General features: G+C 39.8%; 2 protein-coding genes across 2 annotated transcripts in view; both read right to left on the reverse strand.

Moving 5' to 3' along the window:
- Positions 1 to 230: 230 nt before the first annotated feature.
- On the reverse strand, positions 231 to 3,269 carry LOC120801841 (ADP-ribosylation factor-like protein 6). Its single transcript, XM_040149119.1, has 7 exons — positions 3,147 to 3,269; positions 2,687 to 2,748; positions 2,483 to 2,551; positions 2,295 to 2,389; positions 1,606 to 1,735; positions 966 to 1,021; positions 231 to 256 (listed from the first exon to the last, which is right to left on the reverse strand). Exons 1-7 carry the CDS (start codon positions 3,267 to 3,269, stop codon positions 231 to 233), a joined length of 561 nt encoding a protein of 186 aa, XP_040005053.1.
- A 3,567-nt stretch (positions 3,270 to 6,836) lies between these two features.
- LOC120801269 (ephrin type-A receptor 6-like) overlaps positions 6,837 to 16,915 on the reverse strand; it is a 156,034-nt gene continuing 145,955 nt past the window's right edge. Inside the window, exons 12-17 of the mRNA XM_040148036.1 lie at positions 14,461 to 14,522; positions 13,707 to 13,916; positions 11,214 to 11,363; positions 8,840 to 9,033; positions 8,294 to 8,443; positions 6,837 to 6,951 (exon numbers count right to left, since the gene is read on the reverse strand). Of these exons, the coding sequence (XP_040003970.1) occupies positions 6,837 to 6,951; positions 8,294 to 8,443; positions 8,840 to 9,033; positions 11,214 to 11,363; positions 13,707 to 13,916; positions 14,461 to 14,522 (881 nt within the window). The remainder of the gene's footprint in view (positions 6,952 to 8,293; positions 8,444 to 8,839; positions 9,034 to 11,213; positions 11,364 to 13,706; positions 13,917 to 14,460; positions 14,523 to 16,915) is intronic.

A 16,915-nucleotide genomic window follows, 5' to 3' on the forward strand; every position in this document is an offset into this window, starting at 1 on the left:
TTTAAACTTAAACTTACTTAAACAGAGTAGTCATATACAAATTATACTAGCAGATTTTTTTTTTTTTTTTTTAAAGAAACATGGTGTCAAATGTGTAGCATGCACAGGAAGTGCTATTTGACATTGAAGTTTAAGGCCTACAACATCAAGTGTGATGAGCACTCCATTAGGTGAATGAGATCCAGTTACCACATCCACCACATGTCCATGGTCACAAGCATTTCAGTCATTCATGTGTTCATTGTTTTGATATGATCTGGCAGGAGAAAAAAACAGAAGAATTTAATAGAATAGTTTTTTCTATGGACCCTGGGTGTGCTTTCTTTGCATGACTGGTTAAGTGTGTGGATACAGGTTCAAACAGAAAAAAAATAACTAACACAAAACAGGAACTTTTCATGAATTGTGAAACATATGTGATCTTAGTGGTCGCTAAAGCATTTTTGCAAAAATATAGGTGTTTGAATGGGTTCCATGGGTAGTAACATCAGGACATGTATACAACACATAAGCTTTACATGAACATTGGACAAGCGAGGGTAAAAAAAAAACTGAAAGATCTACGGTATGTACCACACAAAAGCCCCATTTGGATGGGATTAATTTTTGAAGGGGAGGTTACGTGATTTTAACATTACATGATCTATTTTCTCTTTAGTGTTAAATACAGTCCAAAATAACTGGTGTTTTTGGGAAAGATCATTTGGCCTCCCATGAGTTAAATCCCATCCAGAGAGCTGCTGAGATACAATCTACCACCACAATTAGTTCACATTCTGACACGATAAAGCATGATGATACTTACTGTGCGATTTGTTCTATGAGTATGGGAAAAAAAGACGTCTTAATATGGGTGGTAGACAGGATGCTGACAGCATTTCAACATTGATATTGAAATTCTAAGCCCTCTTCTCTTTTGGCCGAAGTATGAAAGTTTTATTGAATGTACTAAATTGACAAGTTACCTTGTAGCCAGTCCAATCCTTCCTGTAGGCCCTCTCCCTTGATAGCATTGCTGGCACTGAAAAAACAAGATGTCGAGGACTTAATCTCCTTGTGGCAAACATTCACTTTCTCCTTGACTTTTCTTGGATCCTAGATGTTTAAAGCTGTGTAGATCCTAATCCCTCATCCTTCCATCTGTCTAATGAGTAAACAGGCTGGAAAACACATCTATATAAAAGGGGAGAGCTTTTGAATAACTGCATGTTGCCCGGAATAACATTTAACCTTTTAGCAATGGAAAAGGACAAATACAGTAAACAGACTTTGGAAACAAACCCAGGAAGTAACGAGAGAGTAAACATACCTGGTCACTTTATTGTCTCTGTTTAAGACTTTAAGCTGTAAATCTGGAAGCACAAAATGATGCGAATGGGGAAGTTACAGGGCTTGGCTGAGTTCAGTCAGTCAAATCCCAGTCCACTTCCTTCAACGCTGTCTAATACTTGTATGATTCCTTTAGCAAATTACTTATCAATGCCTCTGAAGGTTGTAGACTTTATCTGCCTTTGCTTAGAGAAACCTGATCAGGGTGAATATTGTACAATCACGTGGTCACATGAATGTCAGTGCAGGATTTGTAGGACTATGTACGTATATTACCAGATGTGCCAGGGTTTGTCTTTGATGTTCTCCAAACACAACATCTGCGAGACCTTGACAGACGACATGGCATCCCGCAGGTCCATCTTGTTAGCGAAGAACAATACTGGAATCTTTTTGCTGCAGATATCTGGATATTAAGACAGACATGTAGACTGATATTGGCAGTTTTGGACTATCAAGATAGTTTGTGTGAATATTTCAAATCTTTAAAAGGTTAATGGTAATTTCTGTATTATAATACATTAAAATTTATACTCGTAATTTCTGTGTTGAATAATGTGTCACAATGGAGGAGTAAAACTACTTCAGTGATTAGTTCATTGTCTTTGCTTGAAGGTACCGTATGGTGATCAGTGAAATAAACTGAAGTAGTCTTCCACTGGACTGAAAACATCCAAGCTCTAAGCCCTCCATGATAGTTGAACAGACTGGCATGTTGAATTCATATGTTAAATCTATTACAAATGTTACTTAAGTGTCAGAGACCAAATATACAGAGAGAATATTAGATACAATTCATTTTTTTCTCCATTATTTCACAGATGGACAATATGAACCCTGAAGCATGCCAGAGGTTTTATAATAGTCCAACTTTGATGCCATATAGCTTGGTAAACTGTATCCTGCAGATAATGTAAACATACCAGGCTGGATAGTGAGTGAGACATAATGCAGTTGTTTTGTACCTTCATGGTTGAGGAAAGTATCTAGCTCCTCTTTGGCAACAACCATTCTCAGTTTGTCCCCGCTGTCAATGACAAATATGATGGCATGGCTTTCTCTGAGGAGGGCAAGAGAAGACGTTATGAGTGACACAGTCACGCAAATATGTTCAAATATTTGATGAGTGATGGGCATATTGTGTATTTCATACTTGTAGTAATGCTCCCACAGGTTTCTGTATCTGCTCTGCCCGGACATATCAAACACTGTGAAAGACATGCTGCAGGGCGAGGGGGAGAAAGAAGGAGATCAGCTCAGACTGGTAGTTACTTCTGCATTAGCCATTTTTACTTTCATTTCTGTAAACTAGTCAAAAACTAAGAAAAACACATTATGAATGTCTATAGAATTCTACCTTGAACTCTTGAACTTTTCAATGTTGAAGCCAATTGTTGGGACTATTTCTTGTGCCTGGGTCTGCATGCGTCCACACAAACACGCACACACAAACACAGACACACAAAAACAGACAAGTAATGGCAAAAGTATGTCAACAAGGAAATAGTATAAGGGAAGTATGATATGGGCTTTACCTGACTAACATGTTTCCACTCTTCTGACAGTGGGCCTAAATGATTCGAATGCTGAAAACAAGCAATCAGTGAATGATTGCAGGGAAATAAAAGAGGTTTTGATAGGCCTTCTCACAATATTTATCCCAAATTATCATGCGATTAGAAAAGATTTATGTGCATAACAAATCTGTGTACCCACATGGCAGGACTACATATGCAAAGGCCTCTCAGTACCACAATAATCTTTTTAACAAAACATTAAAAATGCACTCACAATGAAGCCCAGTGTCATGTACTTACGTTAGCTGGTTTCAGTTGGTTGATGATGGTGGTTTTGCCACTGTTGTCCAGTCCCAAACACAGTACGTTGACCTCTTTCTTCCTCAGGCCGAGCCAGCCCGACAGCTTATCCAGCAGTCCCATTACACTCGATCACCTCTACACCATTTAACTTTTTAACACATCACCCCATAGATGGTCTGATAACTGGTAATTAAATGTACTAGATTTGAAAAATCGTATAAAAGCAAATGCTGACGACAAACATAGCCGTGAATAGCGTGTCTCCGCTTGCCGAGAATAGTGCCACGAGATGAGATGCCTCCTGGGCATCCCAGCTTGTGACAGGTAATCCTATTAGTGCGAATTAAGCTTTGTGACCCACCCGCTGACCCGATCATGGAGCATTGACCTTCCCAGGCCCCCCCTGCCTCATACATTTGATTTATTACTCTGAAGCACCTTATCTCTCTGGGGGGAATGGGGAGCCCTCTTACTATGGGCCCCTTGAAGACACATGAATATACAACAGCAGCGGCAGCTCCAGCATCCTCTGCTTCTAAAATAATTGCAGTGACTCTGCGTCAATCTGTTGTGTCAATCTGTGTGCTTTACGATCTAATTCAGTCCGTCTGTTACACGAGTATTGTAGTAAATCTAAATAACATGCATAAATCCACACACAAATGTCTTGGCAAAATAAGAAAGAGATCATGATCACAATAAACTCATACCTACATATTATAAGCCCTGGAAATCTAACTTGAATGGAACATATGTGTTTTCACAATGGGGTTTAGGCAGCTTTCTTTGAATTATATATCTAAGGTTAAATTGGCTTAATAACTGTAAATTCAATGTGGACTTCACGTGGCGGATCTGAAGGTGGTCAGTGGTCCAACAGCTCCATCTTTTGGTTATTAGTTATGTGTACAATTTTATGTAAGTTGCCAAGGTGAAAAAGGTGGTAGGTTAAATAAACTTGACAATAATAAAGTTACATGTAGTTTTTATATCTTGGTGAATCACTTATAAACATTTTCTGAAAAGTGCTATATGTATACAGTTTATTAAATCATGGATATATTATTTCAGGCCAGCTTTTTAAATGAAGGTATAGCTATTGAGCTGACATCTGCGGCAGGTTTCAGTCTTCAGTGAGGTGAGGTGAGATGGGGCCCTGGTTGCAGCATTGACTCTGTCTACAAGGAGGGAACCCTCTGATCCAGTGATGTAGTTGTAAATGAAATGTTGACTGCAATGCTGGTGAGGTTTCTCTTTAATTTTAGCACTAAAAACACACAGCAAATTCACAACCAGAAAAATAGAAGATTGTATTTCTTCCATTGAATCAGTTCTGTTTAGATTCTCTTTTTCTTGCCAAAGATAAAAATCAGAACAAAATTAAATGAGCAGTCAACCACCACAACTGTTCATCTTTATTTGCAAATAAATATTCGCTGTAACTGCCTCTTACAGTGTGCAAGATCTACAACATCTCTTTGGAAATCATAGAAAAATAAAACAATTATACAAGAATTATAAGTATACTTGTACTTTGTACAAAAGAACGTTCTAACATTGCTCAGCAGTAGAACATGCTAAACAAACAGCATCTGATATTCTCCATATTCTGTAGAGGGGTGGTGACTGTGAGCGTGTGTGGGCAGACGTGTGCGTGTTTGGATGTGTGCGAGCACCTTTCCTACTCCTGAAGGCCTGGATGCATAACTATGCTGTGACCGAAAGGCACGGATCTCTAGATCCAGTTTGCCTTTGACATTAATCATTGTGCCCAAGTTTGTAATAAACACCACAGCTGGAGAGGGGTGTCTGTTCTCTTCCTTATGGAATACAGCTCTAACTAATGGCTAGGTCCTGTGACTGCACTGAAACTTTTGAACTAGTCTAAAGTGTTTCTGTCTTGCATGGTTAACGAAATGTAAGGCATTCAGTGTGTGTATGTCTTGTGTGTGTGTGTGTGTGTGTGTGTGTGTTTGTTGCTGTTGATGTTAGAACGAAACATGCTGAGTTATGATGCTGCTGTTAATGCTCTTTCTTTCTCTTCCTTCCTTAAAGTCCTTTCATCTCTCTGCCTGACACCTCCGTCATGATCACACAAAACTAAGACTGCTGTCTTTTCTCGCCAGTTTTAATCCATCAGGTTTTAGCTACTTCCGTTGCCTCAGACTCAGCTACTAGTTATATTCTGCAGAAATTCTTATTCAGCACTGATTTAGAGAATGAAGAAAAAAAAGGCAGATGTCTGAATACGTGACATCATCTACTGCAGATCCCACAGTTTTCATTTCAGACTATGCTTATGTTCACTGATTTCCAAAACTGCCACTAATGCCACAACCTTCACATGACCACAACGTAAGCACAGACTGGAGTAGAAGCAGAGCTCTATGAAAACCATCTGGTACCTTTACACCTGAGCTGGATGATTCTGATCTGACATCTTAGATCAACTTTGTCCCACAAGTGCAAATCACTGCCTGTATTAGTGTGTGCAGGCAAAAAGAAACAATGAATGTGTATGAAAAGATTTCAGCAAATTCTGAAAAACCATATAAGTCCATGTTAAGTTTCCATACAATTTCACACACCTCCTATCTATACAGTATCTAAGATCTGTGAACATTCATTTGTTAAGACAGTGGAGATTGTGTGTACTTTCAGGCAATGTATAACATTCACAGTCCAAAAAAATCAGGCCGATCACACAACTGTGAGTTCACTGGTTGCTAAAAACTGTCAGAATAAACTTGTATGGTTATTCATCTGAAGGCAACTGATCCGGTTCTGCGCGCTTAGCTTAGTGACAAAAAACACAAGTGGACGGTGCTGTGTGAGCCTCATGGTTACATGTCAGCAAGGGTTCTCTCATTGCACAATTCTTCCTCTCTCTCTGAGATACTGAGGTGACTGCATAATACTGTATTGCTGACTTGAATAAAAATCTTAAATAAATAAAATATTTGAAATAAGATCCAGATTTACTAGGGCTTTCACATACAGGACTGCACATATATAGATATTAGGTTATGATAATAATTATCGATTAATTGTCTATACACTTTTAAACATTCACGAAATCTCCATAACTTGCTTCTTGCTTCTTTCTTCAAGTATTAGCGTACGAGATTCTCTGGAGAGAGGGTAAACTAAAGCAATGCAAATAATACCTTCATGATAAATTATTGAACCCCATAATAATAAAAAAAAATTATTGAAGATATATTTTTCAAAAGACAAAACGTTTCGATTGCACACCCGATAGCAGCTACATGAGCACATAACTCGGAGCGAGAAAAGAACAAACAAAAAAGAGTCAAAAGATTCAGTAGATTATGTTTGCAAATCTACATCTCTAGATATTGTTGCTCCAAACACAAAGTACTGCTGCTGCAACAAGGCATTACATTCCCCTAAATGAGGGCCTGGGCCAGTCTGCAAAGTCTATCAGGCTGTAATAGTCTGGCAGAGCCAGGTATACTGGGTAAGGGGTGTATAGTAGAAAAAAGTCTTTTACTACTGGATGTGAGGGAGACCAAGGGGCAGTCTCCTGTGGTAGTCTTTCCAACGACCTCCTGTACGAGGGGTTAAGACTCAGGCACAGGCTGTAGACTGTCTGTCCTAGGGTCTAGACTTCACTTCCGTCCGGTCCATCTATCTGTCCATCCCAGCTTGTGTTAATGGGTGTCCTCATACGTGGAAACCCTTCTCCTGTTCGTGCAGTAGCTGAAGGCGAAGGGTCTGTATGCTGCTGATGATCCGCCTCTGGTGGCCGATCAGCTCCACCCCAACACGCCTCACATCTCTAGGTCGAGAGGGGAAACATACACACACACACACACACACACACAACACTTTAACTTTACTTCTCTGTGAGGACTTCTCTATATACACATTCATCCAATGATACTTTTTGGAGACCTTCTGAGTCACTTAGGCTATGGCATGTTTACACTGCCTAGCGTTTTGTTCATGAGGGACAGATCAGATATGCTCCGACCCTGATTCATCATCCTCACTATTACAAGGATGAACAAAATTATCTCTTTTCTAGTACGCCCTCATTTTTCTATCCTCGTGAAAACATTTTATGCATGTAAGAACATGTGCATGTGTTTCTTGAAGACAATCATCTGATTTAAAAAAAAAAAAAAAGCTTATTCTGCATCATCAATCTAATCTTTTAGACGGTTTTTCTTTATTTTTTGAATATTCTACAGATTTTGAAGTATATTGTTTGCCTACGTCATTGATAAGGTAGCTATCTCTTCAAGTGTTGAGATTTGGCTTCCCTTTTTTGATTGGTTGTTACAAACCAGGGCTTAGTATAAAGCTGTATTGTTTCACATTATGAATTTCTTGCTGTACCGAGGTCTGTGACCGAAACTTTGTCTCTTTGATAAACTCAGTGCTGACATTTTGCTGGAATTTAACTTCTCCTTTCAAAAGATTTCAATTTCATAGGCACCTGTCTACCAGGTGTGCATTAGAAAAACATCTAGTTTGTAGGTAAGCCCCCACACAGAGCTGACCAAGTGAATTAAATACTTAATGGAATACAACTGAATCATTTTCAATAATTAAAGGGGTACTTCAGCCATTTAATAATACACTTCAGATTAAGAATGATTAAAATCAAAGCAGCAGAGGCAGAGATATCCTGACTTTTAACCTCTAGTATTGGTCAAGCTCCAAAAACCCATAATGTAACTTCATAGCGCATTTCATTAGACCCTCTCAAACTAATAAATGCCTTAATCCTTCAAACTCCACACCCTCAGTTTGAGACACAAACGTTCTGTTAAATATATGAACAGTGAAACTGATGACATCAGGATGACATTGTCAGGTTTATTTTCTCAGACTTTTGCTCCCTTCCAGAGCCCCAGACAACCCGGGCTGAACAGTGGTCCTCATAATGAGAAATCTGAACTTCATGAGTAAAATTGGTGGAGTGCCCCTTTAAAACAACACTACTACTACTACTACTACTACTACTACTACTACTACTACTACTACTACTACTACTACTGCTACTGCTACTGCTACTGCTGCTGCTGCTGCTGCTGCTGTTGCTGCTAAAAAAGACAGCTCCTATTTCGTTTCCTGCCTTTTCATAATGGTTCTGTCTAGGCTCCTCTACTCACTCAATACTCATCCTGGCCACAGAATCCAATGTGCTGTAGCCCGCTGCCATGAAATTGCTCTTGTACTGACTCATCTTGATGGAGTCCAGCCAGTCGCCGACGGAGATGAACATTGGGTAGTCAATTTCTTCCCCTGGAGACTCTGGTAGACTAATGCAAAAAAACAAAAAACAAAACCCCCAGCTAATATCAGATCCCGCCGGTATTTTTTTTTAAAGCTTCTCAGAGTTAGAAAACTGGCAGAAGTGGCCCAAAGTTCTTAGAGTGACACATATTTTGTGCTACTTTTAGGTGTAAAAGTAGAAGCATTTATCCACTTTCTTAACCAAGGAAAGTCATCCCATCTTTGCCTGGACTTAGGAGAGATGCCCTGTTATATCTCAGTGTTTATTGTAACTGTAATAACTTTCAAGTTCTGTTCTGAGGTAAAAGTACTTCCAGAGATTCTTGGCAAATATGGTCCCTGGTCGCTTCCACTCAAATTATCCTACAGTGCATTTACAATTGAATAGATTTAGAGATACTTTAAAATCCTCAGTACTCTACCTCTGAATGTCCTCTACCAGTGGCAGCAGGCTGCTGGGGTTGCGGATCAGTTTATCCAAGAAGGTGACAACATCAGTGAATTTGGGCCGATGACTCCTCTCCTTCTGCCAGCAGTGCAGCATCAGTTGGTGCAGGGCCACGGGGCAGCCCATCGGTGCAGGCAGCCGGTAGCCCTCTTCAATTGACAGAATCACCTAGAGGAATGGATGTGATGAAGGATGAAGTCCGAATTTGGAAGACGGCCGCTGTGTAAGAATTTATTCAGCTTAGAAATTGATCTATTTGGTTGAAAAGTTAGGGACCTCTATCGAGTGTCATAACCAGTTTGCTCATGGCCAATTTACAAAGCTGTTTCCTTATGAAACAGGCTGCGGCAAACCAGACAAGCACAATAAACCCACTGAATAACATATGATTGTTTGGCATTATACAGATTTGCTTGTAAGGTCTGAGGATCACAGGGTTGGATTTACAAAGCTTTACGGTGCTTTGAGTCTGGCCTACTTTTCATATTCTTCTTTTTGTATTCTTATTCTTCTTTTTTGCAACATTTATGAAAAAAAGTGACACGTCAGTTATGACACTTTGTTAAACATTAAATCAAGGTCAAAATCTAGTAAATAAAACGTCTTCACATAGTGTCAAAATATTCCAATTGGTGAAATTAAACATAGAGGTTTAAAGAATTTAAATGTATAATGTGTATCTGTATTTCACATATATCTGCTGAGGTGATCCCATTTCGTCTCCTTTCTCAGTGTCTCTGTGAGACACTGAGAAATACAGTATGCAAGCATGAATTCCTTTTTCATCTGAGCTGATAGTATATATTAGCCTCTATACAGTACATCTCCAGCTGTACCTGTGGTTCTATGGGAAGGCAGAGATCCATGTAACTTTGTAGGAAGCAGTGGTAAGTGGCTGACCCGGATGAGATAGTGTTAGGCTGCTTTTGCAGCTTGGCCGGCCTTTTGCCTTGGAAAGAACTTCTAAGCAATTCCCAAATCCTCCCCAAACCCCGAGGCCTTAGTGAATGTGTACGTTTTGGTGTCTGTGTATAGATGTGTATGAGTCTGTGTGTAAGGGGTTGAAGGGATTACGGTGGAGCTTTCACACTCAGCGGAGAGAGGGATGGATCTACTTCCTCCATGGCCCCTCCAATCCCTGACCACAGTCCAGGGATCAGCAGGGGTTGCTCAGCCACACTGAATCCACAGCTTTAAACTCCCCCTCTACTGGACTAAAGTCCTCTGAACCTCTGACCTTTACTGCTTTATCTTTTTCATCCTCTTGGTGAATCTCACCAGTGTTTCTGTTCCAAATGTCCCCTGTCTCAGAGGCAGGTTTTTGATGTGAGAAAACAGTCAGGGAGCAGGTTAAATGGGAACAGTTTTAACAGCTATAGCCGAAAATAATAAAATAATAAAGAATTTACTGAGTGGAGTGGAACTTGAAATGAGAAGTCAATCCTGAAGCGTGTTGTAGTGTTTAGGTTAGAGAAGGCTTGCTGGGGGAATATTTGTGGAAACAATATGAACAAGTCCCTTCGGTCCTCCAAGAACAATCACTAAGATGCCTAGTCAAAACACCCGTGCAACCATGTTCACAGTACACTCGGTGGCCGAGCTAATGCAGCTTTGTCAAACAACTTAGTCAGGAACAGTTTCACTACATGTGCAAAAAGAACTGAACTAAATGTATTGTAGACAAGACGGTAGCTACCACTGAGGACAGTAAGAATAATGGGTGTTTACATTATACAATTACACACATAATTTAATATGCAGTTTGGAGTTTTTTTCTTTAAGGCTGTTTTTTTTTTGGACCAAATAAAAAATGACTGTTCATAGATAAAAAACAAAATGTAATATTCTCCACCAGAATTGCATACCTGAGAGTTTAGAGAAGGACCGAAAAAATAGTAAGATAAAATACAAAAACAGAAAATAGTTAAACTTATCAATAAAATGGTGAATTCAGTGACTTTTTAAATACTCAGAAAATTTAACTGAGTTTGCGAGTGGGTCGTTAAAAATGTCTAAAAAATGCATGTTCGCTGAGGTAATGCTTAACGTAAGTTGGAAATGTTTCCATCTATTCAGGTAAACATGGGTCATGATGACTTCAGCATTCCTAAAATCCTTGTTACAGTCCTTACTGTAACATCCTCTTATCAAAAGGACAAACCATGATTGGTGTAAAACTGTGGGGTAATCATGAAGCTGTCGAAAGAGTTTGTAATTTTGTTGTTGTTGTTGTAATTCTAAAGAACATTTTCATGTTCTGTCAGCTCTTTTGTAGCAGGGTGATGTGGCTCTCTCTTAGATGGCATGACTGCAGCATAGACCATCCTCAGGGTGACCACAATACTCACATCCTGATTGGACATCTCCCAATATGGCCGTTCCCCATATGACATCACTTCCCACATGACGATGCCATAACTCCACGCATCACTGGCCGAGGAGAATTTCCTGTATGAGATGGCCTCAGGTGCCGTCCATCGGATTGGGATCTTACCACCCTGTCCACACACATACAATATAAAATAAATACGCACACAAACACTGTATGCACTTGTGAAAGGACTCACACACACATCCTACAGCCTGGAAATAAACCCCCCTTAGAGACATCCACTGTTAAAAATGCGTATTAGGTACAGCATCAGAAAAAAATCATTCAAAAAATTAGTGGCCCTCAGGGCAAATATTCCTTTCCACCAGAGTTACAACTGAAGAAAGTTGTTGTGAAAGTGCGCTCAAGTGCATGCTGAGCCATTTTAAACACACAACACTTCTAATATTTCATAAATACTGCGGCCACAAGTGGGCTCCTATTCTGAATCCTTAAATCAGACTTCATCACCATTTCTGTTTATCGCCTGCAGTCTTCAACTCCCCTCACCTCAAGCCACGTCACCTGAACTCACCTCACCTTTCACTCCGCTTCTGTGGATTTCAACCACAGTCTTGCGGAGCAGAAAGTTAAACCTGGAACCGTAAACACAGCATTTCCTTCACACAAGAACCTCGACACAAACCGGGAAATGGAGGTCACTGTGGGCTCAGACAGATTTACAGAACAGTGCCCTTTCAGCGCAAAAGATTTTGAAGTTGAACTTCTGCTACATATGGCAAATCTTTCACTTTCACTGGCCTCAGGAAAGGAGGCAGAAAAGTCAAACTTTCATTAGTCTAATCAAATAGGAGTAAAGTGTCAAAGTGTTAAAGTGTTCAAGCTCAAATACAGTATATAGCATCAGTCTGTACACACAATCTTTGATGTGTATCCTTCAATGGAAAATGTTGGTGTCCAATATTCCAAATGCCTTTCCAAGACTAACATTCATTGATTTTGAGAATAAAAATGATATGATAGAACAGCAGCAGGTTCTGGCAGAACAAAAAGTCAAGTCCATTCGAGCCCCATGTCCAGCTTGTGTGGCGTACTGTGGATGGTAGTTAATGCATCAGATGTGACCTTTTTTTTAATGATACGATGATACAGAGAGAGAGTTGAAATCAAATTGTTCTTTGCTGGGTGTATACTCCTGTGTTTCATAGTTTGAGACTTCCAGCTTTACTTCCAGTGAGGTTCTCTCTCAAAACGGAACGGACCAGGAGAGGACAGCCAACTGGCAGCAAATGTGACTGAACTAAGAAAAACTTCTATCCTTGGTATTACTGCTGTGGTGCTATAGAATAACGGTAAAATATATAAATCTTTGCAAAGAAGTAAATAACACATGTGCATCCAGGTTCCCTGACTGGTCAACAACAACATTTCATTCTAGACATTGAAGTAACGGAAAACCAAAGATAGGTCTACCAAAGATAGAGCTATTTTATTACCACTGTCGCTACAGCAAAGTTTGTCCACCAGAGAGTACAGCTCAGCTAACTGCTGCAGAGCTGAACGGAATCTGTGTTTGGCTGAGAAAAAGTTGATTTTACGTTTATTTGTGAAACAGTCAGTAAGACAGTTCTAGCAAGTCAATGAACAACAGTCTCATAATTTTCTCCCTCGTCACTATAGTGCTGGCAGCCGCTGCAGAAGAATATTACACGGAAGATATTATACCAGTAGTTTGTCTCAGGCGCTTATAGCTGAGACAGAGTGCCTTCTCAGAACTGAAAGCTAACCCACTTAGCTAAAGTCTGACCATCACATTTCAAAACAGCTGCCTTAACATAAATGTGTGAACACTGAGGCAAGTAAATAACAGTGAAAGCTGATTCAGACTCTCCTCGCATCCCTTTCAATAACGTAATGTAAGCGATCCATATGAAAAATCTTTATTTATGTTATGTGTTTCTGTTCAAATCATTGTTAGATTTTTTTTAAACCCTCAAACATCAAAACCAGCAAGTGTGACACTAGATATGTCACCTTTAGGAAATCAGTTTTCATCTGTAAAGGAATCCTCTCTACCTTCAGAGGACCCTTTCCAACGACTTTTTTAGTTGACTGAATTAAATAACATTTAGGAACATAGGAACATCTCGAAGCAGTTTCCAACAGTAAGAGGTATAAGTGTTCATTCTCAGAGCTGTTAGTGCTCTCACTATTTGTATCTCTATCTGTATATTTGCAGAGCTAAAAATGCAAAACCTGTTTTTTATGAAGGAGCTCAACAATGATTTTCAGTGGACTATAGCCATATTTTCATCATAGGTTTATTAATACAAAAACTGCCCAATTTTAGGATCAGGAACATCCCTACATTGTACTTCTGATCCCCCCAAGCAGGAGGTTTTTAGATGAGTTCTCAGCAGAAAAATTTGAAGTATATGTACCGCTGAACATCAAGTATTTAACAATTTTAGATTAGGAAGGTTTAGAACGGTTGAATATTTGGGCATACCGTTGTGGTGTAAGCAGCCTCCGGGTCGTCCTCCAGCACTCGGGACAGGCCGAAGTCAGACACTTTACACACCAAGTTGCTGTTGACCAGGATGTTTCGAGCCGCCAGGTCTCGGTGAACGTAGCCCATGTCTGACAGGTACTTCATGCCCGAGGCGATGCCACGCAGCATCCCGACCAACTGGATGACAGTGAAGTGACCATCATGTTGCTGACAGGGAGAGCAGGATACAAAATGGAAAGTGAACTGACAGAGAAGGACCCATTGCGAAAAGCAGAGACAGCACAGACAATCAGAGAGAAAAAGAGGGTAAAGATGGAGAACATGAATAACACAACGGAATAACACTGATCACAGTTCAGAATTACGCTAGCAGGACATTGTGCTGCGGTAAATATGCCTCCAAAATCTAGCTACTTCCAGAACAAAGACAAAGTTAAACTCTTTTTTTTTTCTTACAATTTTAGAAAACTCTTTGTTATCTGTGGCCTGCAGCTAAGCCCAATGTCATTTAAGCTGGGCCAGTGACTGAGGGTGCTATCTTGCTATCTGCCTGCAAGGCCTTACAATGACCTGACTAACAACGACAGGCAGGGGTAGTGTTGTTTCCACAGACCAAGGCAAAGGCATTGATGTGTAATGCTTTTGTCTTTTTATATCAGCGCTTTTGTTGTGTTTATTTCCCACAAAATACCCCCTGAGGCCATAAACAAACATAATCTTACTTGAGTTCTTTGATCACTGCAACACTCACCCTCAGAAATGAGTCCAGCGATCCATTCTCCACATACTCCACCACAATCATCACAGGTCTGCCTGCAAGCACACAAGCACAGCAAAACAGACTCCTTATTTCTCCAAAGATTATTTTCTTGCTAAGCACTGTATCTATTTTTTTTTTGTTTTTTTTGCTGTTAAGGACAGTCTACAGTGAAGGGTGAAAGACAAGAGAGAAGAACCCTGACAGAACTGGAACAGGATACTCAAACCAATGCTTGTAAAGTAAGTTTGCATTTTTTCCAGTGTCAAATCAGCTGTGAGATCATTTCAGTATTTGTGACCAAGCAGGAAAAGAGACAATAGACAAAACCCAGCCAGTCTCCTTCTCAGAGGGATCCATTGCTTTTCTGTTTACAGAGACCTACCAAATGGTTAGCGTGTGTGTGTGTGTGTGTGTGTGTGTGTAGAGACCAATGCATTACCAGTGCCATCGTGTGATCCACAGGTCACGTTGAGGTCATGTGACAACACATGAGCTACCTACATTCACATTCAAATACAGTCTGTGAGGTACAGTTAAAAGCTCATGAGCCAGTATCTGGATCATTGTACCTAGGTTAATAAAGTTTTTGAAAGTAAATATCAAAGATTACTTGTTAATGAAACCTCTAAGTAAAACCATCACTTAATAATACCTAGTAGTGTAATATTGCAACATTAAAACAACTGGTGATATTGTAATAAATTCATGATGACAAGTGATGTAATCCAGTAATGTCCCTAAGAACAAGCTCAGTTTAAGAAAATGTGTAAAACCACCATTCTAGACCTGCTACATTTCTAATGCCTTTGCATCTATTACCATTTCCTATGTGAGCATCCAAATTTGCTTTCACAGACTGACTCACTATCATACAAAAACATCGAGCCAAGACTGGTAAGCTTGATAAATGATAGCATGTAGGTCACAGATCCTAAATGATCCTCTGACAGACCACAAGATAGTGTTTGGAGTCACGTAGGTGACCCATTAGGCTCTGGTAAACACTGGCTAGCAAATTCAGACAGTAAAAACCGTGTGGGCTCAAAAACTCCAAGAGGGAGAAAGAAGGGGAAAGTGTGTTTGCGTGTGTGTGGGTGTGTGTTTAGCACTACTGCCAGTGTAAGACTGAGAAAAGCAGAGAGAGAGAGAGAGAGAGAGAGAGAGAGCTGGGGAAACACACAGACAATCAGATGCTTCAAGTGAAGATGCTGAAATCATCATTTTTTTTTTTCCATCTTAAAATGTTCAACCTGCAGAATGGGACCTGTTCTGCACTTAATCCATCTATGACATAAAATATTCATTAGAAACAGATGTAGAATGTTATTTTTTTCCCCCACGGAGGATCCCCATTGTGTCATAGATTGACTGATATACAGCTGGGGGGCAGTTGTTCAGGCCTGTGTGCTGTAAACCGTTCGGAACTGCTGGAAAGAGAAATAAAAGTGTTACTATGGTGAAGTTACACCCTGGTATCACACTTCCAGTTCAAGTCACCTTTTGTCACTCAAAATTGGAATGTGAAAAAAAATCACATCATAAAAGGGGAAGTATTTTAATGTCAGTACAGAGATTTGTAAAAGGGTCATTTAATACATCTGACTGGATGCAGGGTGTTATCTGTTTCATAATACAAGAGCACATGGCATGATAGCAGTGTCCCTTAACAGAGTTAAGGCATTGGATTCCAATTTCCTGGGATTCCACAAGCAGATAAAAGTATAGATTTTGCAACAGTCGTGCACTTGCTCTATATCACTACAAGGCTCTACACTACAAGGGGGGGCCTGTCAGGATGAGAACTATGTGGATGATTTGGCAAATGCACGTTGGGTTAACTTCCCCTCCACCTTTGATAAAGACCAGGTCAAAGCTACTTTTCCAAGCTTTTCATTGGGAAACATCTGGAACTGTCAAACATGCAACATAATTATGAAATAAAAAAAAAAACTAAAACAGACGGAGCGAACCATGGTCACTTTGACACCAGTGATTTTTCAATGACACATCCCATGCTGCACCTTCCAGTGTGGCTCAAAACAAATGCAAAACAGGCACAGGTTGAAACACTACTCCTCAAAAAAAATGACCTTGCTTTGTGTTATGCACATGTTACCTTCATAATTTATTTTTATGTGAAGGGACTTATTAAATGTTGGAAATGGGCATTTTTACATGTTGAGGAACAAAACTGATGAGCAAGTATACTGGGGGACTCATATTAGTTTTAAATCAAAACACCTTCAGAAAAACTCAAAAATATTGACTGGCACAAGAGAAAAGAAGACACAGTGGCTATGTGGATAGATTTTTTTTTAAATCAGCAAAATCATATCATCATATCCCTACATTTGCAGATACTCTCTCCGTAGACAAATCCAGCCGGGATAGACAGGAAATTATTTGATCAAGCTTGGCTTTCCTGAGCTAATTAGCAAGGTCTGGA

This window comes from Xiphias gladius, chromosome 16, assembly GCF_016859285.1.
Source record: "Xiphias gladius isolate SHS-SW01 ecotype Sanya breed wild chromosome 16, ASM1685928v1, whole genome shotgun sequence".
Classification (NCBI taxonomy): Eukaryota; Metazoa; Chordata; class Actinopteri; order Istiophoriformes; family Xiphiidae; genus Xiphias; species Xiphias gladius.